We start from the raw sequence: 25,430 nt of genomic DNA, 5'->3' as shown, positions 1-25,430 counted from the left end.
ACATAAATATTATTTCCTGATAAAATTAAGGTATTTTTCCATTGTAATCAGGGAACAGCGGATACACAAGTTACATTGATGTCAATACAAGTTGTGATAAAATGTCAAATACTTGGTGTTAAGAAAAGGTGCTAATATCTGTTGGAAGAATCTACTACAAAGATAACCCTTGATAGGTACATCCCGACCTAAGCAATCAAGCTTCAACTGCACATTGAACAGTTTGATTTTTAGCATTCATATTAATTTTTGGATACCTTTCTTATAGTCTTAAATGCAATCACATCAGCATATTATCTGAAAAGTAACTGAAACTGTACCATCTTTATAGATTTTACTCAGGGAGACCTATTGTTCCTCTCTCTGTTTCCCTGTGGCTACACCACTCTCTGGACACATGGTAACCATGAGATACTTTGCTTTAGCTCTTGGCCTAAACTCAGCTCTAAGTTCAGACAGAGCTCTCCAAGTAAGTCAAACCTAGCAGGCATATCCTTTATGAATTTACAATTTTTATTCTTTCATTCAAAATTCACTCATACAGACACTCGGATAACAGTGAGTAAATATTTCATCAGGTAATATCTTGCTTTCTTCCTGATCCAGCACACGCGTGTGCACACACACACACACACACACAGAGGACTAAATTGTGTCCTACCAAAATTTATACATTGATGCCCTAACTCTCTGTGTGACAAAATCTGGACATATGGTCTTTGGGAGGAAATTAAGGCTAAATGAGGTTTTCAGAGCCGGGCCCTAATCTGATAAAGACTGTGATCTTATAAGAAAAGGAAGATATATCTCTTCTTCTCTGCCACGTGAGGACAAAGCAAGGAGGCTGATCTCTGCGATGCAGAAGAGAGCTTCTCCAGAACCTGACCATGTAGGCACCCATGTCAAACTCCAGTGTCCAGAACTGTGAGAAAATAAATTTGTGCCTTTTAAGCCACCCAATCTATTTTGTTATGACAGCGAAGCTAACACACACACACAAACACATTTACATGTACGTATGTATACATGCACATACACATACAGATCCATACGCTTTTTTACTTTTCTTTGCCCAATAAAAGTAAAACATCTTTCCTCTTTTCTTTAATCACTTTACACTTTGTCATTAAAAAGTCATGAAACTAAAAAGCCACTAACTATTATTCATAGCCAAAAAGCAGGGCTAGAGTTGCATTCACATTAAAAAAAAAAAAAAAGGAAAAGCTTATGTTTTGAAGAGAAATTGGATATAATAAAGATCCAGTGTCATCAAACTCTAAATACTTGAAAATGGCCTAAATTCCTCTTAATCTCCACATCGTTTATTCTACCATCGCTAATGTTCTTTCCATCTAGACTACCTTTTCTACAGCTTGACATTCCTTATCTTTAACAGTATATTTAAATGCTTAATTCAGTCTTTCTAGTGCAATCTGATCTCCCAGGATACGGTGATCTTTACGTTCTTTGAACAATTTATATGTATGTTTTCTTCACTTATTATCTATCTTTTCCTTTCTTTCCTCCTTTCTACTTCTTTCTACCTTATATATTATACTTTCCTTAGCTTCCTGCTTAGTGCAAGATGCTCCATTATTCACGGTTTTTGTTTGTTTGTTTGTTTGTTTTGGTTTTTTGAGACTGAGTCCTGCTCTGTCACCCAGGCTATCAGGCTATAGTGCAGTGGCACTGTCTCAGCTCACTGCAATCTCTGCCTCCCTGGTTCTAGAGATTCTCCTGCCTCAGCCTTCTGATTAGCTGAGATTACAGGGGCCCACCACCACACCTGGCTAATTTTTGTATTTTTAGTAGAGATGGGGTTTTACCATGTTGACCAGGCTGGTCTCAAACTCCTGACTTCAAGTGATCTGCCCACCTTGGCCTCCCAAAGTGCTGAGATTACAGGCGTGAGCCACCATGCCTGGCCCATTATTCACTTTTGTAAGCCTTTTATTTAACCCAAGGCTGATTAACTAACACTGTTAAGAAAACATTAATATCATTCATTAGGGGTGCAAAGAAAAAATAGTCTTAGAGATAAAATAGTAAATAAATTCATAATTTGTTATTCACATTACGCTTGAAAAAATAATGATTCACTTAAAAAAACTATAAGCCATGTGGTAGATAGTAAAAAAAATGGTCATGAATTCCTCCCTATCCTATATGTATGCCCTTTTGCAATGTAATTTTGCTGTTTCTATTAAGCAGTAAAATCTATTTTTCTACCTTGTTAAATCTGGTCTGGCTTTGTGACTTGCTTTGATCAACTGAATGTGTCAGAATTAAGTTTAGAGACAAGACCTCCAGTGGCCTTACAACTCTTGCTCTCCGCTTGAAACACTGCCTACAGATGCATGGTGGCTGCAGGATTAATGATAGCCATATGGCCTACTCAAACATCTCACAGGACCGACATTATGTGTCCTTAGGGGTATGAGGCAACTAGGCCTGTGGATGACTGGGTCTCTGTGACAATGAGACCTAAAAACCCTGGATACACAAGTCCATCTCAGCACAGATTCAACTCTCATAAATCTTAACAAAAGCATACCATTACAAGAAGAGACTAAACTCCCTTTATGAAAGAAACACCTAATAATTGACCTGCACTGAATACAGGTATAAGAAAGTGGGAGGAACGTCCTAAACTCTGAAAATGATCTCCAGACAGAGACCCTCCTGGTCAGTTGATCATCTGACCCCTCAACTGTACCTGACCCATGCCACTGGCCTGCTCCCCACTATCCATCTTACAAGAGCACTGCCAGAGCAAACTGCTTGAGTATCAGAGAGTGTCTAAGACTCATCTTTGACATCTTTGATGTGAATTGGACTGAAGGGGATAAATCACTCCTGGGAATGTTGGCTAATTAGGACCACTTTAGAGCTTCAAACATAATGAAACAATACTATATGCAGTAGGAAAACTTTTAAGATGGCCTGCGATGATCCCTGCATCCTGGTATTCCTATCCTTGAGTGATCCCTTCCCTTCAGTGTGGGGTCTAGTATCATATTTATAGTCAATAGAATGTGCAAAGATAACTTGCTGACACTTCCATGATTAGGTTATAAAACACTTGACTTCCGTCTTACTAGCAGACTCTCTTGTTGGCTTTGATGAAGCAAGCTGCCACGTTGGAGAAGCCCACATGGTAAGAATCTGAGCGTGTTCTCCAGCCAGCAGCAGTGAGGAATTAAGACTGTCTGCTCAACAACCCTCAAAGAACTGTATCCTGACAGCAGCTATATACATAAGTTTGGATGTGGATCCTTGCCCAGCTAAGCCTTCAGGTGAGACCACAGTCCCAGCTGACACCATGATTGCAACCTTGTGAGCAACTGTGCAGGAGCTAAGCCATTCCTGAATCCTGAGCCACTGAAACTGTGAGATAATAATGTTCTTGTTTTACGTTTTAGGGTAATTTGTTATGCAGCAAAAGATAACTAACATACTCTAGCAATATAAGGGTTAAAAGTTGTTGCTGTTGATATGTGGGTCTTTCTCATCTGTTGATTTTTAGCCATAAGCGAGAACATCATTCTAAGATGTACCCAGTCTTGCTTACATCCTTGGAGAACTCTTTTGAAAACAGGGATCAAATTTCCTTCATTTCACCTAATATTTTAGTAATACACAAACTAGAAGAAAAACATAAAAAGTATTTGAAAAATAACTTCTTCGTAAGTTATAAACATCTCTTCAAAATTACTTCCCATTACATAAACTCAATTCAAAATAAAATATCAATGTAACATTTTCTGTATAAGTCTGTATTTTACTATATAAATGCAAAGGCATATAATAAATTTTATAATTTTGGTCTATCAGGTAAATTGTTAATATAAAGTAATGTAACAATTGTAATTCCCAAATGTCCTCTATGAATGTTTCTCTGTCTTATTTTTTATTTGCATATATTATGCATTTGATTTTATATTAATTGTCATACTTCATTAAGATTTTTTTGGCAACCAGATAAACATAGTCATGTAAAATCATTACTTAGAATAATTCAATATCCTTTTGTCATTCATTTATTTACCCATTATTTATTTTTTAAATAGTTTAAGAATGCTATTTATTTATTAAACTAGTACTTATCAAACAATGACTATGATGAGGCAACTTGCAAGTTTGGGAAATCTGTATGTAAGATAGAAAAGGGGTACTAAATGATTCAAAATAAGATGTAGAGTGTTGAAAATACATAAACAGTCCAGAAATTAACACAAATTAATTGAAAGTCTATTAAATTGATATACAGTCCTATTTCTGACAGTACATCTACTAATTTCTTAGATGTACCAAGAATAAATTGATAGACTTATGTAGAACAGTTTTACATTAAGATATTTAAATAATTTTTCCTTTGCTTCTCATCTTATGACTTGAGTTTTTTAGCAAATAATAAACACATACCTAACAAATATAATGTCCTAAATGTAAAAAAATAAGCTTTGAGTTTAATTAAAAAGAAAAAGAGTTTGTTGACATGGATATAACTCAATGTACTAAGAAGAATAAAATTTCAGTTCAAGTACCAATTTTCAACTAACTCTGAAAAATACAAATATTATTCCAGTTACCTAAGGCATTGACTGTTGAATTCTGCATGGGCAGATATTCATATCACAAAGTATATCGAGGGTTGGGCAGTAAGTGTTATTCATTTCAGCAGTCAAAACTGAATGTAAAAACTGTATTTATTTTTTAATCTAATAGTCATGTCTAATCCTTTTATTAATCTTGTAAGATAGTAGTTATTATTATGAATCTACTTGATACGTGGAGCAACCCAAATCTCTGAAAGATATCTAAATTGCTAAAGTTTACAGAATGAGCTAGTAGCAAAGCTGTGACTCAAATCTGAGTCTGTCTTGCTTCAGTCTTTGCTTTTATTCATATCATAACATAGATGGAGAAGGGGTAAAGCTGATCTTTCATTACATCATTTGATTTAGAAAGCTATGAAATTATTCAGTAAAAGGCACAAAGGCCTTGCCAAAATCTGTTGTTGATCTTATTCTCAGTGTACTAAACATGCAAAGTTTTCAAGAATACACAAGAAAATTAATCCGACCTCTACCATAAATCCTTTAAGTTGATGGACAAGAATGAACCTCATTTCTAAGGAGGTCATCTCATCTAAATATAGAGAAAATGAGTCATAAACACAAGGTTTTAAAAAATGTATATAAAGAGAATTGTGAAACCACATCTGGAATATTGCCTACATTTGTCATTGTCACGTTACAAGAATGTATAACACAACTGTAAAAGAGAAACAAAAACAAAGTTTCTTTAAGATAACTAAAAAATAATATATTTTAGAGTAGAAAAAAGAGGCCTGCTGTGTTGAGAGTGGCAGGGGAATTAGAAGAGGCACATGAAGTGAACATTATGCCTTGTATAGTATCAAGAGGAAATGTGACTTCAAACCAGATGGAATAACAGAACTGAAATACTAGGCTTGACACTCACTTTTATATCCTTTTTGTTGTCCTTTTGACTTTCTTTTACCTGCAGATAACTGCTGAGAAACCAACAGTTAAAACCTCCTGGACTATTCTAGGAAGAGAAAAAAATTGGTGACACTAAGCCAGAAGAGAAGGCTGATAGTAGAGGCCATAATGAGTTTTGTATAGATAAAGGGATAGAATATGAATGACAGGAAGATATTACGTATTTCCATTGAGACTAGGGAAAGACGGAAGGTCAAATTTAAGAAGGGTGCCCTATGGGCTTAGAGACACAAGATTGATTTTTTCAATGGAATAATGTTTCAAAATTACACTCCGCCAGGCAAATTGTTCTCATACTGGTTTAGGTTCAGTAGTGCACTGAAAGATGGACAGTTTTCAATGACCTTTTTCAGACCATGATTAAAATTGTTTACCAGTTTTCTCATATCTTGCAAGATATGTATAAAATAATGATTCTCCCCTAATCTGACTTGGCTGTTTAAGCCTGGGAGTTTCTGTTTTACAGTCCTTTGTCCACAGAATTTCATTTTATAATGCAAAAAAAGTCAAAGGAGATAGATGATCTTGATAGTTTCTTATGCAACAGAGCTGCTCACTTTATTTAAATGGAAATGTGCATTTTCATGGAAATTCAGGCCAATATTGATGAACGAAGATAAGCTGCCACTATTAAATAGAAGAGTGATACACACACACACAAAAGCACCCTAGAAAACTTACAAAAAAGTGAAATTTACAGGGAAAGATGGAGAATGTTAAGAATATATGTACAGAAAAATTAAATTTTTATGGTTCAGTTGCACAGTATTTCGATGGTTACTAGTCGAAAATCTCAGGACAAAGATTGAGGAAGGCAGCCTTAATACATATATCTTGAGAAGCATAGTGATTTAATATGAAAAGATTAAGTGGCACATTATCTTTTACAAGTAAATATTAGCCATCTAACAAACATTGTTCAGTGAATGTGTTAAGAAATATCACAGGTCAGGTGTGATATTATGCTTTTTGTGAAAATGTTAATGTGGGTGTTTTACATTTATTTTTGATAACTCATTTAAGAAAGATTTAATGATTGTATATTGTGCTTTTCCAACTAGACATCTGAAAATTAATCTTAACTGTTGCTTTGCATGCATGTCTTGCATCTATAAGAGATGGAGGTCTCGTATATTTTTCCTTGGCAACGAACTGTGAATCTAAGTACTCCTTTCCATTCCTACCGTCTTAATTCTTATGCCTTAATTCTGCCTGAATATCCTTCACTTGACAATTGTCACAACCTGATATCTGGCCTCTCTCATCTTCTCCATCCCATTTCATCTCTGTCCAGCATCTAGACTGCCACTTAAGTCACTTAATTTACATTTCCAAGGGGACTACTTAAAGGACAAAGATGAAGAAGAAATAGAGTCTGAGAAGAAACAGTCAATAGCTGGGGAAAGAAAATAAAGGATACGAGGCAATCTAAGAAAGTATGTATAGTTACAGATTGGGAAAGTAACCAGAGGTACACAGATACTACGTAACAACTGGTTCTTCTTCAACTTGAGTAATGTTTTGTCCACACTGCTGGTATGGAAAATATGCACACTTCACACATTCACAAAAATAAAGTTTTAGAAACATGACTGCTATGGTTTGAATGTGTCCCCTCAAGTGCACACATTGGAAATGTAATCCTTAATGCAACCGTGTTTAGAGGTGGGACCTAAAGAGGTAATTAGATCATGAGGGCTGAGCCCTCATGACTGGATTAATGCAGCAGGCTTGTTTTAAAAGGTGGAGATCAGCCCCCTTTTTCTCTCCCTCACCCATGTGATGTCTTCCACCACGTTATGATGTAGCAGGAAGACCCTCACCAGATGTGGCCCCTCAATCTTGACTCCAGCCGCCAGAACCTTGAGCCAAAAAAACTCTGTTCATTATAAATTACCTGGTGTGAGGCATTCTATGAGAGCAGCGTAAAAGGGCTATAACAATGATCTAAAGGAATAAATTGACAGAGCAGTACTGGCCAGGGGCACAAAGAGGCAAGTTAGGTTTTAACACTTTTTCATTATTTTTCTGAATATGGACAGTAAAAGGACTCTTAGCATATTGTTTGAAAGCTGAAACAATCAACGACGAATACAGATTTAAAAAGAGACCCCAATCTATAAGAATAACTACATGGTTTAGATAGTCTGTCTTTGTCAAATGAGATAAATCCCATTATGACTTATTAGAGTTCAGGGAAGGTAGGTGGAATAATGAAACTAAAATAATCTCTTTAGTAGTTAAGCTTTGCTTTTGCAGTAACCATTATACTTTCTTAAGAGGAAAATTTATATTTTAGTTGAAAAAAATCCCAAAATAAAAGAAACGTTTAATTTCTTCTTATTCTTTATACTTCAGATACTTGATTTTATCTCTCAACATTATGATTTCACACACTGGCATTCTGTTATGTTGTAGCACAATGGGCTAAAACAGAAATTGCTTCTCCTGTGTCTATGTGAGTATTGAACAAGACAGTATAAAAAGACATATCAGTTTTTCTCAGGTGCAAGAAGAAGAAAGCCAAACATTGTGTGCAATGGAGATTACTCAACCTCCTCTCTTCTCTATCCCTTTGCTGTCTTAAGAAAACAAACTCCAAAGCTAAATGAATATCATTCAATCACTCTTCTCAATTATGCTTGCTGATGTGCTCTTTGTTCAGTGGAAGAAGATAGAGAATCTGGTTCAATTTCAGGTCCTTAATCTTTCTGGTATGGCAGCTTCTTTGGCTGAGAACATAAAGATTATGAACATAAAGGCCCTTGTGGCAGCTTTCAGAGGGAGACCCAGCCATGCAGGAGATGAGGTGATCTACGGTACATAGGGAATGGAGTGAAATCAGGAAGAACTCTCTGCAAATGTGCCTGAAATTCTTGAGGTAGTTCTACTCTCTGTATAACAGGATTAGCTTCATGAGTATGTGACTTGTGCAGTCACATAGAGCCTTGAGTTTAGGTGTGCCCTATAGTTGGTTTAGTTCTCTGTTGTCACCTTCTTGAAATTCCTAATAAATTTTTAACAAGAGACTCTGTATGTTTCAGGGTATACTGGGTCCTGCAAATTATGTAGTTTGTCCTTCTGTATGTTTCAGGGTATACTGGGTCCTTCAAATTATGTAGTTTGTCCTTCTGGGGGAAAAAGGACTTTGAAAGAAACAGAGGATCATCAGCTGCTTTCTTTTGGCCTTTGTAAAGACATGACACCTGGCTGGAATGGCCATGCTTGCATCTGTTCTGCTGTTTCCGAAGGATTAAACAAATCTCCAGCATCTAGAAGAGACCTATGTTTCCCATTAAGATCCAGTCTCCCTTCTCTAGTTTAGGAAAACAGCCCCCCCAAATAAATACATGCATTTTAGCTGCATACATGGCAGCCATCAGCAATTCTGTTTCCAAATTCTCTAGCACTTAAATGTGCCCATGTTATTGTTATTTGGACCATTGAGATGTGAATACTGTGTTTGGAAGTTTCAGGTTATTGCCTTAAAAGCAAAACCAGAGAGACTGATCTATTTCCTTTTCCTTCTCACAGGCAGGAAGGCAGATGTACTGGTGACTCAGCTTTGGTCATTTAGAGGAAGAGGGCATGCTAGGGGAATGCAGAGCCAAGAATAGAAGGAACTTGGGTCTTGCAAGTCCCCCTGAATGAGAGCTCCGCAGCCAGCATGGACTATGCACTTTGGGTCAAGCATCTGAAAGAGGAATAAATCTGTATTCTGGAGTCTCTTTGTTACATCGGCTTAGGATCTGCCCTTACTAATGTACAGCATAAATTCCTGTGTGGTGATTTACAAGAAATTTATATTTATTCAGAATAGGTAAATAATAAAGTGTTCTAAGTATTAGAAAATTCTACATAGCAAAAAACACTAATTTGCATTAAAATGACATAAAACTACACTGAACCAAATTTTCTCTTTGGTGATTCTCAGAACTTTTCTGTGTCTTCCAGAGGCTCATGGTCATCATTTTAAATACTATTATAATTATAGTATATGTCTATAGATGTTGGCGCTCGAGTAAATCTATAACCTTATGACAAACTCCTAAAAACTCTAGTTTCATTGTAATTTATCTCCACTATAAAAAAAGGCCATAGAATGTTAAAAGTAACTTTTGTGAACGTTCTCAGTATTTGGAAACAAATGGACACTCAGTATACTTAAAAAAACAAAACAAAACAAAAACAAAAAAACCATATACAAGATCACTTTACTTCTCACTTGTTAAAACTTTTCAATGACCAAAACTGCCAAGATATAAGATAGCATGTTGATAAACCAGTTACAAAGAAATTAAGGAATCTTTTGTTCAAAAGCGTAGATTTGACATTTACCTGCCCCAATGACTCTCTCAATGCGAATTCTTGAGGGATCAATCTCCTTTGCAAATTCATGAACTGCTAGGGATGGGTCTTCGTATGTATCTGGATCGATGTAAGTTTTAATTCCCGGGAAGCGCACTGCAACAACAACAACAAAACGATTGATTTAGTTTGAGTATCTCTGTAGTCTACATCTTGTGAACATTTAAAACGGGGAATGACATACTGAAGTAGTCAGTCTTATTAAAGACTTAAAGTCTCTCTTTTCTTCCTGTCCCACCCTCTGCCCATATGAGAGCTTTGACTACAAGGGTCAAACATTTATTTACCTCACTGTTAATGTAGAATGACCTGGTGGATTCCTAGAAAGTGAGCTGACAGATTCCAGAAAACACATGTCTCATATTTCTGTAAAATGTTTACTCAGCTCACTCGTTCACTAAACTTCCAAAACAGTCCACATCTGCTCTAGCTTGGGGAATGGGAAAAATGAGGCATAAGCCTCCCTCCAAAACAAGGAAGCCCATTAGGGTCCCTCCTGTACCTTTTGTACTCTACGGCATTAGGTTTCATGAACTCATACCCTAGTCCTGTGGTCTCTCCCTTTTCCAGAAAACCTCAAGCAGTAAAGAACTGACTCCATGGCATAGAAGCAAGAAAGGCCAGTAGGGATAATGGCCGTTTTCTGTATTCACGTAGTGGTTTCCATGGACTGACTGCACATAGTGCTGAAAAGGATCAGCTTGTCTATCCTGGTGGGAAGGATGGAAATCAAAGGCCCAAATCTGGTCATTGGTTGTATGTCTGTTGAGCTTCATTGGTGGGGATGGAGTGCTCACAGCCTACGGGCAGTTAGGATGATGAGAAAGGATGGCTAGAAAACATGAATGCGTGGTTGTATGTCCATTTGTGAGTATCCAAAGAAGTCACAGACTGCCTCTGCCCATGAATATCCCTCTGTTTTGCCCATTTATTTATTTCTCTTGTTTTTTTAGAGAAATGGCAGTCTTGTTATGTTGTCCAGGCTGGCCTTGAATTCTTGAGCTCAAGTGATCCTCCAGCCTCAGCCTCCTGAGTAGCTGGGACTACAGACACAAGCCAACAAGCTGGCTCATTAATTTCCATTTTCCATTTTAGATCTCTAGACAGGAGGTCATTTCTTACATATCTTTCTATCTTTCCAACTATCTTTGGTATGGTTTTTACAGGCAATAATCACACAGAGAGCCTTTATTGAATACAGACTAGTAGGGATTAAAAGACCAATGTGAAGTTTGTGGCAGAGTGAATGGTATTTTGGTTTTGTTACTTCTTAGATTTTGAAAGCCATATAATACCCAGCGTTAACTGTTTTTTGACTCTCCTTGCAAAACAAACAGACAAAAAAGTCAAAAGCAACAAACAAAAGGTAATAAAGTTTAGAGGAGGTATTGAAATGCCCAATATTAGCAGCAATTTGCTTCCTTAGTCCTTCTATGCCCATTGCCTTCATTTATATATTTGGTCTTCTGTCTTCTTAGTGCTACATATGGACCATGCGAAAATTAATATTTCTCAAATTAGCACCAGAAAAGCATATTTCCAGGTATACCCAGATCTGACACTAATTTTAACGTGTCATGCTTTTCTTGACTTCTCAAAGTATACATTGGAGAAAAGGAGAACAGATAGTCTCTACCTCTATTTTATATTCCATATGATATTTTTATAACAACTTAGTAGAATTTGTGATTTCAGACTGAGTTCTATAACCTCAAACCTAATAGCCACTACTAATTATTAGTGGTTTCTAATCAGATATGTCGTCGTGTTGATAATATTATGTTAGACACAGATAACAGGCATCATTTAGTAACTCATATGTGGTTTTAACTATTAAACTATTCAATTATTTAAGGTGGTACGCATTTCTATAGAATAAGACTAGTAAATATCACTTTTTTTCCATATAAACATGATATGTGTAGTAAAGAGGAAAATAAACAACCAAACTGAATTCCAGTTTTGAATACCTGGTTACTAATTTAACTTATCAACGTCTTCTTAAACATCAGTTGGTTAACTTTCTTCTACCTCCTTGGCTGTCTTGTTTTCATTGCTTCGTGCTGGGCCCATCTGCTTTGGTTTATGCTAACCTGACTCTTGGAAAACAGATAATAAATGCCTCAGGAGCACCTTCTCCCTCTGCATATCAGTACTAAATGCCCTGTAGTGAATCTTAAGGTTGCCCGGAGTAAGTCATCAGCCCAGGTGTCTGGATCCAGGTTTCTGCAATCTGTTTATAGCCTTTCCGGGTTATCCCAGGCCAGATATCAGTTCTCTCAGCTCTGCCAGTGCAGTAAGACTCAAACTTACTATATAAACACTCCTCACTTAAATCCTTTCCCTTTCCTGGAGGGTGGTATAGATTGAAATGTCCTTTATTATCTTTTGCTCAATTTGAAATAAAAGATAAATTAAAACAGTTCAGTTGCTTTGCATATTATCTCTACACTGTGGTTAATTAGAGAACATCCCTTTCTTGTTAATCCAGTGTCTCACAATAGAAAAACTGTCTTGCTGAAGTAGTTTGCAATTTGGAGGTGGAGGTGGAGGTGGATGTTGAGGAGGAGAAGTTGTCAATTATCAAACCAACTATAGTGGTAATTATAGGCTGCTTGGGAATAGATCTCTGAAATGAATATAACCTTGTAGTCAGCCCAAGGATTTCATACATATTCTAAGAGTTAAAGAGCTGATATTCTTTGTTAATATTAATGAATTGTAAATTGATTTGTTATATATTTAAAAGACAGTCCCTACAAGAAGGAATAAAGATTCCCTAATATTTATTTCTATGTCTAATGCTCCACTAGATAAAAACCAACTCATGTTTTGGAGCCATTGTGAGTGGTAAATAACTTGATAAAATCAGTCAACTATTATTTTTAGCAAATTCAGTCTGTTGTGTTTTCCAGCAAGCAGAATTGGGAACAAGGTAATGTTATTTAATGAGAAGCAGGTGCAACTCTCACCAACAAACCTGGAAACCAGATGAAAATTCTTAATGCTGAAAGGTTGGAAGAGATTTTTTTTCTTTTGTTTCTCAACTCAGTAGATAGCGTTTGAATGAACTCCTGAAAGTGCTGGAACAGTACAAAATAATGAAAGAAAGTCACTGCACTACTTACAATGCCCATTCTGTAAGTGGTTTCTTCTCTTCTCTTCTGACTTCATCTTGGCTTTTATGTACCATTGACATCTTTTAAAAAGATAAAAAGAAACTTGTTTTAAGAAGTATGCTGGATACAAAGCAAAACCAATTAAAATACGTATAATCTATGAACAAAGTTCTTGTCATGCAGACCACTTTTACAGTATCTTTATAACGTGAAAATATTCTATACAAAGATTTTTATGTACATTGAAACTAGTCCTAGAATAAAATACTGTCAAGTAGATGGATTTGCAAGACAGGAGTCTTAGAAAATATTTAATAATCTGCCACAACCATCCCTTATATGACTACTAATAGCTAGAGTTGGTAAAAAAAAAAAAATTAAAAGTCAGAATAAAAAAAGTATTTTGAGTCAGTATCTCAGAAATGTATACAACTGTCTTCCATTTTCATTGCTAAACAGCAGGACGGTTCAGCAGTTTTATTTTTTAATATTTGGAATTTTGTAGAGGCATGTTCTAGTCTCCCTGTGGATCATGCTCCCAAGAGTTCTTCAATATGAGTAAATTCTTCAACATCCATATGATTTGATGGTATATCAAATTTCTACTGGCTAAGCAAAGTATATCTGTGTTACATAATTCAGTCTTTCAATGGGAATTTTGCCTCAAATTCTATGAAAAGTTGAGTATTTATTCAGAAATGTCTTACAGTTTTTATAGAATATTTTTCAATGAGTGCTCCCCTACCAAAGTGCTTAAGCGATACTTCAAAATATATTTTTTTTCTATTTTATGTAATTGAAATTGTTCTCTTCAATGCATGGAATGTTAAAGCAATTTCTGATGAAATATAAATTGGCAAACATATAAACTGAAAGCTGAAAATAATTTAGCACAATTTTTTCTTCATCATTTAATTCTCCTTTTAAGTGGTATTTCTATTCTGCTCCAGGAATCCCAAATAAAGATAATATTTGAGCCCAACTCTCAAGTTTATTAGGCAATACTTATTTAGCCCGCAAAGATTGAAATGTTTTCTTTTGTGTTCATCATATTTATGTGTTAAGGAAATATTTTCTGATGCCTTAATGAAATGCTTTGCCACATGTGTATGTGCTATTTAAATCATTGTTTACCGAAATACTCTACGAAAAAATAAGGCCTTAACTTATGTTCTTGATACATATAACTGTATACAATTTTGCAATATAGTGAATCATCATTAAATTTCTTTTAAATGTACAGATGATTTTTTTCTATTGTAAACAATATAATACTGATGTTAAATAAAATCACATTTAAGAAATTACTCCCTCCTTCAAAGAAGCTTTGAAAATGGAAAACGAAAATATTTCTGAATCAAAATCAACCATCATACTTAATTTTCCACAGTATAGTTACATGATATAATTTGTATCTTTGGAGTTAAGATCTCCTTGAAGTACAATGGAACGCCATTGTACTTGAATAACTAAATAAACTTTCTGGGCTCCAAAGCAGATTGTCTTTAAATGGTATGTAACCTCATGATAATTAGAGTATTATAAAGTATCAGTGACCCCAGTTCAAAATGCATTGGCAGCATTAATGTTATAGAGGTTAAGGAATATACAGTAACGTTTATTCTTCTATTTAGCATTTTCCTAATAAAGTTTGCTAAACACACAGCAATGCTAAAGTACTGGCAATTTGATTTTCTTAACCAAATTGTCATTGTGACTTTACATACAACAAAATAATTTTATTTTCTTATTCCCTTTCTTTTTTAAACTTGCACCATTAACCCTCACTGAAACTTTCTCTCTGTCTCTCTCTCTGTCTCTCTCTTTCTCTTTTTCTCCCCTCCCCTCCCCTTCTTTTCCTTTCCCTCCTTCCTCTTTCTCTTTCCCTAACAGTAACTGTCTTGGAAACCCTCTCTTTACCAGAGAGTCCAAAATAGTATGGGAATAATTTTAATTTTTTCCAGAAAACTTAGACCTCCAGCAGGCTGTTTAGGGGTTTTATTTTTTATAACCACTTTACTCTGGCTAGTGATTCAAGTTTTTGTAGGCCATGTTTGATAAGCTGCAGTGCTGAACATTTAATCTTCAACCTAATAGTTAATTGGTTTAGAGACTCCAAAATTTGTTTTCTGTCCTCTATAAAAGATGAGCATTATCAAAGCTCTGATGATGGCAGATAGCTGTCAGAGGTTAGCCCTAAAAATAAAGGAAAAGGGTCCTAAGAGAATGCTGGACAGCAGTGACTGATGGTGGCAACATGTTATGCCCAAATTAGTACTTTTATTACGATGCATTTATCATTATTTCCTGCATTCTTTCATGTCTGTTTTTTCCTTGTTACCATAGCTAGCATTATTCAATCAGCTAATCAGCCCCCAAAACTAAAGACCCCCAAATACTCTCTCTTAATTCTAAGACCATTACTATATCTGTTTATATGCATGAAAAACTTAACTAAACATAGTTGTAATGTGCCTTCTTTCCATTAATTTCACAAATAAGTCATCATTTTTAACTCAACCACATTAGAATATTCATGCGGCTTTTTCCTTGGTAAATTCTATAAAAGGAGGTTTGTTACAGCTAAATCTAATACCCTGTTACCGAAGAGAAGTTGTATATTTGTCAGAGACCCACACTCGATACATGCAAAGTACCTGCCAAGTTCTATACTTTTTGGTGTGCTGTCAAAATTGTACACAATTATTACATGTGTGTCTATCTTCTATAATTTTAAGTAGATTAAATTTTAATAAAATATTGGCCCCTAAGTGGTTTTAAAAACAAATAGTGTTTTTGGTTCGCTGAAGGTAGCTATTTATTATTTCTGCTATTTCTGAGGTACCAGTGTTTTCTGGTAGGGTTGGTGTGCTTTAGCTGGAGTCAGCATGGGTGTGTACTGTTTGGCTGACATTCTTTTTGCAGCTTTAAGTCTTGATAGTGGAATATTGCAGTAGATGTGTGTTTCAGATTATAAAAAAATCTGTTGAGGTATTCTTTTATGCCCCTATTGATATCTAGATAGAATATTTTATCTTCTTGTTAGAATGATCTGAGAATAAAATACTATGATTTCTGTCAAAATTCTAGGCCAAATACCATTGATTAAATAAGATATAACATTTATTCTTTCATATAATGTTATACATATTATCTTCATTCACATCTCTGTATTATCAGCACCTGGCTTATGGTGTTCATACTATTTATTTAAAAGTCATTAAATGGTTTAAATATACTTTTGTATCAAACCTGTGTAAAAATAGAAAACTAAGGTTCTGATGGGTGAATCACTTTGACCAGCTAGTCAGGATTCAAATTTAGGATTTTTGCTATGTTAAATTTACTGTTAGTTTATATTTTTATTCATATTACTTTGAAGTATAGAAATATTGGATTTATAAAACCAATTAATACATTTCTAACATAGACAGTTTCAATATTTAATTGATAAAATATTATATTTCTATAACACCAGGTTTATAAAGAGTTTTTATATAAATTGTTCTGGCTTTCCATTAAAATATTTTTTAATAAAATTAATTTGATGGTGTAATTTGATTATAGTAAAGGAAAAACACAGAGTAACTTATTGAGTATAAATTCATCATTCGTAGCTTTCAAACAGCTTTAGTCATCTTTGGATCTTTCCATATTCAGGGACCTGTTGACACAGAGAACTAATGATGGTTCACTGTCAGAGTGGATTCTTCTGGGATCCCTCTCGACCTCAGGTGTGCTTTGTTATATCTACAAGCATTTGAATACGCAGTGTATAGAAAGAGTGGTTATTCATCTTGGAAATAGTCTGGTGTGTTTCAGTTACCTTCCAGTGATCAAGAAGAATAAAGTCAGGATGACGAGGAGAGTGAATCCACCAACAGCGGCGGTGGCTATCACGAGAATCTGTCCTTGTTCTGCTGCCATGTCAGAAGCTGAAACAGAGATACAATATTAAAACTTCCCTGGGTGACATTTCACTATTAAAACCATTTTACAATTTAATTTATACTAGAAAGTACAATAACGGATGCCAAGCCCAGCATATTTGGCCTTTATTTCAGTATTTGACACATATGAAGCAAACCCAAAATAAATGAGTTTTGACTAAGGGCTGAAGAGTTGGGGCCATAATCCACAACATAAACCTCTCCTCTTTCTTCAAAAAAGGTCAATGAAGTAGATGAATTCTTAGTAGCCCTTATTTTAAGATTAAGTATGTGCTGTAAAACTAAATCAGCAGATGGGCTAAAGGATTCTGTTTTATGTCATTGCTCACCGTATTTCCTCTTAAACACTCTGGCCAACAGACCAGGCTTTATAGACTGTTTTGATATCTGTTTTCACAAAGTAGAAAGACTACTGTATAATTCCTTTTAAGAATGATGTTCTTTATACTTCATAGAGCTTAATCCACACACTAAAATTGTGGAATTCCACCTCCACAGCACGAGGATATGCATAGTGGGTGCTTAGATGTTTAATCAGCAATAACTGGAAAAATGATATTTAACAGCTTCCTTTTTTGAAGAAAAGACCAGATTATATATGGTAGCAACATGTTCCTTCTTTCATTGATAAAACTGTCTCTTAAAACCACATGAGCTGAATGTTTTACTAATCTTCCAGGAATCTTTTAACATATATCATTTCAATTAATTTATTAGCACTTCTAATTTTTTTATTCATAATGCTTTAATCAAATTTTTAATGAGTGGAATAGGCAATTGCTTAATAATAGAGGTAAGAAAACAGAAGCACAGAAAAAATTGAAGAAATTGCTGAAGCCCACATAGAACTATGATCAGAATTCAGTCTTTCAGGTTTTTGTCTCATTTCTCCATTTTTTTTTTTTTTTTTTACTATAACTTGTAGTAATCATTCAGTTAACCATCAATATTCTAGAAAACCAAATCAATCAGTCTCTTAATGTTCCTTAACTGAAATTAAACTTATTTTTTATTTTGACTACTGAAAATAAATAATATCTATTAATCTCATCAGTTACTAGAGAAAATTGAATCAAATAAGGTATATAACTAAGAAGCAAACTGCAGAAGTCTCTAACATAATAATTTATTAAACTTGAGTATTTTACAGCTTCCACAGAAGTAGATCTTTTTCTGAGAATTAAGTATGCAGTATACTATGTGCAAATTCATATCCAGAGTAATAGCATTCTCATAAAAATAACATATCTACAACAGAATGTCTAAGCCTTAAACACTATTGTCAAGTCAGTAAGAAACCAGTCATAGCATTTTAGAGACTTTTAAAAAAGTCTAAATGTTAATAAAAACAAAAGTCATTTATGTTCAGTTTTCAGTAAGAGAAATTTATTAAATCTTAGAATTAGAATTTAGTCACTATGATTTAATCAAGACATTTTCAAGCAATCTACTACTATGTTAAGTTTTTGCTCATAATCTGTGCAGAGACAAGTTAAGTAGTTGCATCTTATCCAATAAATAATGTACTGAAGGTTTTTTATTAGGTCTTCACTGAATTTCCTAATCTTCAAAATAGCACTGATATCATGGGAATCAATGTTGTGCTCTAAAATGTCACATATTCTCACTGAAAGTTATTGAATAACAAAAATGTAAGAAATAGTTGTTCTAGAAAACATTATCTTTTTTAAGATAAAGCAGATGGCATTTACCTAAAAAACATTATTTACTTAAAAACTGTTGTATCTGTAAAATATATAGTATGATTCAAGAATTTTGAATCAGGGGCATATAGTTTCATAGTAGTTAGGTAGCTATAATTTGTTGAGTCCAAAATTCAGAGGGAGATTTAGTAATTGGGTGCCTTTTGAAAGTCAGATTACTTTGTTATAAAAAATGGTGTTGTTTGACATACATCATTACTGACTAAACTGCTAATTCTACAAATGTCTCCTTTTGCACACTTGTTATTACATTTATAAACTTTGTTTTAATTCAAATTTTAATTAGATAACAATCTTAAGTTATGACCCTTTGGAAAATGCATATTCCTGCATAATTGCTTCTTAGGAACCGTAAACACTTCTCTGTGGAGAATAAAATATGTTCTTGGAAAATAAGAGTATTTAGTGAAACACTATTACACTGGGAGTAAAATGCTACAGATTGTGAGGCTGGGATGATTATAAAAACCTCATCAACATTATCAACTTCAACAAGACCAACAGTCATTATTTATTTATTAGGAAACTATGAGCATCAATTCATTATCCAAATTATCTTCACAATGGTCTTGATAGGTAGGCACTATTATCATTCCTAGTTTTAACAGTTATTTTACTTTCTCAAGGTTACATATCTTGTCAAGGGAAAGCTGGCAATCCAGGTTCTATTTGTCGATCTCCAAGCCCAAGCAATTGCCAGTACTTTAAACCACCATTTTTACTAACAGAAGAACTAACTAGATCTAGCTGTTTTGGTCACCCTAGAACAATCATAGCCTTGCTTGAACTTGGTTTCATGTCTGTAAAATGATAATGTTGAATGTAATATTCTTGTCACAATCTTTCAGAGCAATTGTACTATGATATTGTGTTACCCATGCAGGCTGCAACCAAATAGTGGAAAGAACAAGATTTGCCATATGGAAATAAAAACGATCAGGAGCTTGGTCCTGATGGGGTTAATTTTTGTCTTTTACCATATTAGTGTTCGTCCGTCACAGAGCTCTGACCTCATTTCAGGATAAACTACAAGGCCCTTAACTTTGTTATCAAGGCTGTCTACAAATGGCTCTAGCATATGTCTTCAGATACATCTTATATTCTCCAAGCATACTGAATTTCTTCCAGTTCCTAGAATGAGCCAAACTCTTAATATCTAGTCAATTTCTAATCACTCCTTCATGAATAGCCCATCATTTGGAAAGCTTTTCTTTTCTGGTTGTTTAGATTTGGGTAGGTCCCCAGACAGATGTTCCCTAAGACCCTTAAACTATTTCTACCAATAAAACCATCACATTTTATTGAAATTACATTTTATAATCCGTCTTTCCCATTTGATTTCAACTTCAGTGAGAGCAGGAACTATATTCACTATGATATCCATAGTGGGGTGAATGGTGACAGCCTTTCCCCTCCCCTCCAAAAAGGAATTTGCAGGCGTAATTAAGAATCTTGATTATCCTGGATTAACCAGGTGGTCCCCAATCCAATGACAAGTGTCCTTGTAAGAGACAAAAGTGGAGAAGCCAAAGAGGAGAAGGCCATGTAAAGACACACGTAAAGACAAAGGCCGAGACTGGAGGTATGCAACCCACAAGCCAAAGAATGAAGACACCAAAAGGAAGGAGAGAAAAGGAAGAAGTCTCTCTTAGAACCTCTGGAGGGAGCATGCTTTCGGTCTTCAGAGCTGTGATATATTATTTTAAGCCACTGACTTAGTGATAATTTGTTGAAACAGTCTTAGGAAACCAATACAGTGTCCAGTCTATGTGGTAGTAAATATTCCTTTGAGTAAATGGGTTGAATAATTATTTGCACTGTATGGTTCTGGTGAGAAAAGGTCAGGAGTAATCTACATCCCCACCCTTCCCTTGATATGTGAGGAAGATTTACCATCAGTGTAGCTATACAATATAGGTGAAGAGAGTGTACCCAACACTAATCAGAAAAATCCAATTAATCTGTGTGCTTGGAGACAATGCTTTCTGGGAGGTAGAAGCTACTAGGGAATTCAGACTGCTACATTTTACCAAGTTGAGTGGATTAAAGCTCAGAAATATGAGTCTACGTTTGAGAATTTATTAGTTCATTCAATTAATATTTATTGAGCAACTAGTATATGCTACGCACTAACATAGACACAGGGTATACAATGATGAACAAAACACAGTTACCGTGCTCATGGATTTTCAGTTCAGTGGGGAAGACAGACACTGAACAACAAATTACAAAAGTAATTATTGTTACAAAAGGGAAACTGAATGGTGTTGGAAAAGAATAAGCAGCCTCTGGCAGTGAGTGAGCTGACAGGGAATCTGGGAAAATGTAATGTGTTGGAAGAAGTAAGAGGAGGAACAGGATGATCACCTCCTTGGATAGAGATGTCATTAATTTGATTTATTTAAATAGACACTTAAAGAAACAAATAAGCAAACCATGAAATTATCTACCAAATGGATTCCAGGAAAATACAGTATAGCTATAAATGTCTCTGTTATGAAAACTTGTCTATAGCATTATCCATTCATTTTTTTCAATCTTGAGCAAAAGCTTATTTCTCATTAGTTTTGTAGGAGAAAAATGTATAATTTACTCACATAAGTAGTATCTGTTGAAAGCAAACTTGTCCCTAAAAAGAACCACGCTGAAATTCATAGTGTAAAATAAAATTTATTTGTGACTGGCTGATTGGAAATGATCCTTTGTTTAATTGCGGGGTTGTTTTCTTGGACAAAGATAAGTATATTAAAATGATGCATTTCATTCTATGATTTGGGAAAAAGTATACTTCCTTAAGAAGCAGCAATTATGCAGAAAGAATTGGGAAATTGTGACTGAGCAACAGCGCTTGGCATAAGTTGTGGTGACATTATTAAGTGTGGTTTGTTTCCATCTAAAGAAAAAAAAAGTGAAATGCTTGACTTGGAATCTAAATACTTAAAAAAGAGATTTCATATCTTTAGGAAAGTGTGAGAGAAAGGCAATTTGGCTATTTTTAACCAAGGAATTTTCTTCTGTGGAGGCATATGATTTTGTCTCCCTGTAATCAAGATTATTCTAGTTTATATTTACATTTCAAAGTAAAATCTGTTATTTGTATTCTGTGTCATTTTCTGTGGGATAGATTTCTAAAGTTAACTCTTTTCCGTTATGAACATCTTTTTAAAGTTATTGAAGACAGTAGTTAACATGAATTTTTAAATAAAGCATCTCACAAAAAAATGCTGCTCAGTGAAATAAATTGTCTTCATAGTTTCACCAGAATGATTTCTTTAAGCACAGCACAAATCTCAACAAAGCCCTGAATTTATGATACCCAGTAAATTAATTTTAAAGTTTATGGACAACCAATACAGGAAAATTCTCCTCTCAGGTCATGTATAGAAATCAGAATTGGCTTAACTTTTTGAGAATTTAGCAACACAATGGAGATTAATTAATCTGCACATTCTCAACACCACATTCTCATGCAGACAGAAGAGTATGAGATACAAATGAAAGCTAAGGAAACATATCTTCTAGATGAACATACACTTGTGACTTTGTGGATGATACTGCTATCATTTTGGTCACATGGACTTGAAAGCATAGGGTTATCCTTGATTTTGCATTTTCCTACAACTCCAAGTCCACAGTCAAGTTTTTCATCTTGCCTTTATTACCAGTGACACAGCCTACCGTCAGGCTTCAGCCCTGCAGGAGTAGACTAGTTTTACCATTTGCTATTAGGTTGCCTTTGCACAGTATCTTTTCAAAATCCATCCACATTATAGGGACAGATAATTATTCTTCACAATAATATTTTAAAATATTGAGAACATTTCCCATTGCCTACAGGGTAAAATCATCCCTTTCCCATGTATCCCATTCTCAGAGATGTTCAGGCAAGAAAACTTGGACTCAGCCCTCATCCAATTCTCTCCTTCACCTTCCAAGTTGATCAGTCCTGTCCCTTATAATTTTCAAGTATTTCTTAGATTCTTTCTCATTCTCTCCAACTCCCACTGTATTTTCTTAGTTCAGGTACCCATATTATCACATGTATTTGAAATCAGCTAGACAGCAGGCTCAATTATGTGATTCAGTTGAACAATAGAAAGCAAGGCAAGAACAAAAAAGATTCTCTAGAAAGATATCTGACTGAGGTCCACATACTATAAAACAGCTTTGACACCTCACAGTTTTACTTCATACATATTTGTTGATTTCCAAGTTCATAAAATAGTATAGTAGGCAACAGATTAGAAGATAGATTGGGGAGGCATGTACAGAGAGAGAGTTGAATAGAATTGCACACTGCTAGTCAGACTGATGGAAGAGGTGGAAAAACTGAAAATCTGACACAAGATTCCAAAATGGATACTAGTCAGAGGACAGGAGTTTAGGATCAAATAGCCCTACAAAATTCAAGGAGCATCAAATAATTCACTATGTTTTATAACTCAATAATACATTAATATGATCATTCGATATTAATTAGAAAATACTGAGATAAGTCCAATATGTTTTATTTGAAAGGACAAGAGTTTGGGAACGCATGATTAAAAAATGTTTGCCTCCAAACTATTACGAAGTTGTAAAAATAATACTTTTAAGATTAAACCCTGGCTAAAAATTTAAATTACCAAAATGATTCATTTCCTGAGAATTTCAGTTTTTTGACTCATCTCTACTACAAGCCTCTTGAGGGCAGAATAATAAGGTTCAACTTTCTATATAACAAGGGATTAGCATAAGCCATACATAGTATAGGTATTAATACATGTGTACTGTTTGTGAAGAAGAGATAAAAATGACATTCTAAATATAAGGATAAAATGCCCTTGGCTAAAGAACAGTTTACTTACTTGATATGTGTGTCAAAACGCTTAAACATGTTGTAATTTTACATTACATTCCCTTTCATATTTGTATTTTGTAAATCAGTATGTACAGAGGTAAATTAACAGAAAATAATGTGGGTCAATTTCTTTTTCCTAAATATCCCTGCTTTGAAAAAAAGTAAAAAGAGTCAACAAAGTATTATAATGATATCTTTCTTTTACATTTATTCACTATTTACATTTATTCACTATTTACATTTACATTTATTCACTATTTGATGCTATCTACTCAAAGGAAAAGATAAGATTAGAAATAATAATTTATTCAGAAATAGATTAATAGAAAATAATGTGGGTCATTTTTTTTTCCTAAATATCCCTACCTAGGCTTTGAAAAAAGGTAAATATAGTCAACATAGTATTATACTGACATCTTTCTTTTACATTCATTCAATCTTTGATGCTCTCTACCCAAAGGAAAAGTAGCCCTAAGATTAGAAATAAAAGAGAAGAGCAAGAGATTGTCTTTTCCATTCAAGTAAGCTGGTTACTGATTCCTCAGCTGGATGGAAACAAACCTGCTGGGTCATTTCTGTTGAAGCAGAGACCCTTAGCAGGGATCATACTTCCCCCTCCCCCCCCCCAGAAAGTGATTGCACAGCTGTGCCTTCTTCTACTCCTCTGCCACTTCTTCAGAAACAATACAATTGAGTACATCAAACTGTGATTACACTGAAACACCAAAGATTTTGAGATTCACGCTTCCTGAAACACCAAAGATTTTGAGATTCACGCTTCCTGACGACCTCAATTTACTTGTCAGGTAAAAATGCCAAATGAGACGGGGATAATTGGAAAATGTGAGTTTGGTACAATTTGATGGAGAGGCAGAAGCAGAGGCAAATAGTGTAGCATAATGAAATATTTTCTGACTTTTTTTTTAAAAAGAGATTCTTGTGTTCATTAATGAATGGTCAAGATGCCTTACCACAGGTAGGCTTCATGTGACAAATTTCAAAGAACAAAGAAAATGGTTGAGACATTTAAACACCTGAAACTATGGTCAACATTCTAAATGTCAAAGATGTAATTTGTAATTGTCTGTATTTCATATTGTTACTGGCAGTTGAGATAGGTCTTGAGAACATTTTTCTCAAAGAATATTTATATCTTCATGCACATATCTTTCATCCTTTAAAAAGATTTTTAAGATCCAGTGTAAAATAGGATTTCCATACAAATGTCACAACTTCCCTGGATCACTGACCTGGAACCAATGATGTTCAATTTTAAATACTATTCACCATGTGCCATAATATTAATAGTGGATATTTGTACATTGGTGAGCATATCTAGGCACTTGAGGTTATAGCTTCTTAATATAACAGTTACTGTGGTTTGAGATAAAGAGTTTGTAATGAAATTGATCATCATTAGGGATCACACATTTTGTAAATTGTATGAACTGTATAAACTTAGATTTATTTGGAGTCCATTTTTCATAGAAAAAGTATTTATTTTTTTATTTTATTTTATTTTTTTTTGAGACTGAGTCTGGCTCTGTCGCCCAGGCTGGAGTGCGGTGGCCGGATCTCAGCTCACTGCAAGCTCCGCCTCCCAGGTTCACGCCATTCTCCTGCCTCAGCCTCCCGAGTAGCTGGGACCACAGGCGCCCGCCACTTCGCCCGGCTAGTTTTTTGTATTTTTTAGTAGAGACGGGGTTTCACCGTGTTAGCCAGGATGGTCTCGATCTCCTGACCTCGTGATCCGCCCGTCTCGGCCTCCCAAAGTGCTGGGATTACAGGCTTGAGCCACCGCGCCCGGCCAGAAAAAGTATTTAAAGAAAATAAACTTGATTTTAAAAACCGAATTATTTAGAAAAAAATCTAAATTATTTCTTGAGGAAATTCTCATTCAC

General features: G+C 34.8%; 1 protein-coding gene across 6 annotated transcripts in view; it reads right to left on the bottom strand.

Moving 5' to 3' along the window:
• The window catches only part of EPHA6 (EPH receptor A6), a 928,471-nt gene that overhangs the window by 251,993 nt on the left and 651,048 nt on the right, over positions 1 to 25,430 (bottom strand). For all 6 annotated transcript variants that reach the window (XM_031661852.1, XM_031661826.1, XM_031661827.1 and 3 more), the window contains 3 exons: positions 16,842 to 16,950; positions 13,025 to 13,095; positions 9,867 to 9,992 (listed from right to left, as the gene is read on the bottom strand). In XM_031661852.1, the coding sequence (XP_031517712.1) occupies positions 9,867 to 9,992; positions 13,025 to 13,095; positions 16,842 to 16,950 (306 nt within the window). The remainder of the gene's footprint in view (positions 1 to 9,866; positions 9,993 to 13,024; positions 13,096 to 16,841; positions 16,951 to 25,430) is intronic.

This window comes from Papio anubis, chromosome 2 (genome assembly GCF_008728515.1).
Source record: "Papio anubis isolate 15944 chromosome 2, Panubis1.0, whole genome shotgun sequence".
Taxonomy (NCBI): domain Eukaryota; kingdom Metazoa; phylum Chordata; class Mammalia; order Primates; family Cercopithecidae; genus Papio; species Papio anubis.
The sequence above is the reverse complement of the archived record's forward strand: the minus strand, read 5'-3'. Positions and strand labels throughout refer to the sequence as shown.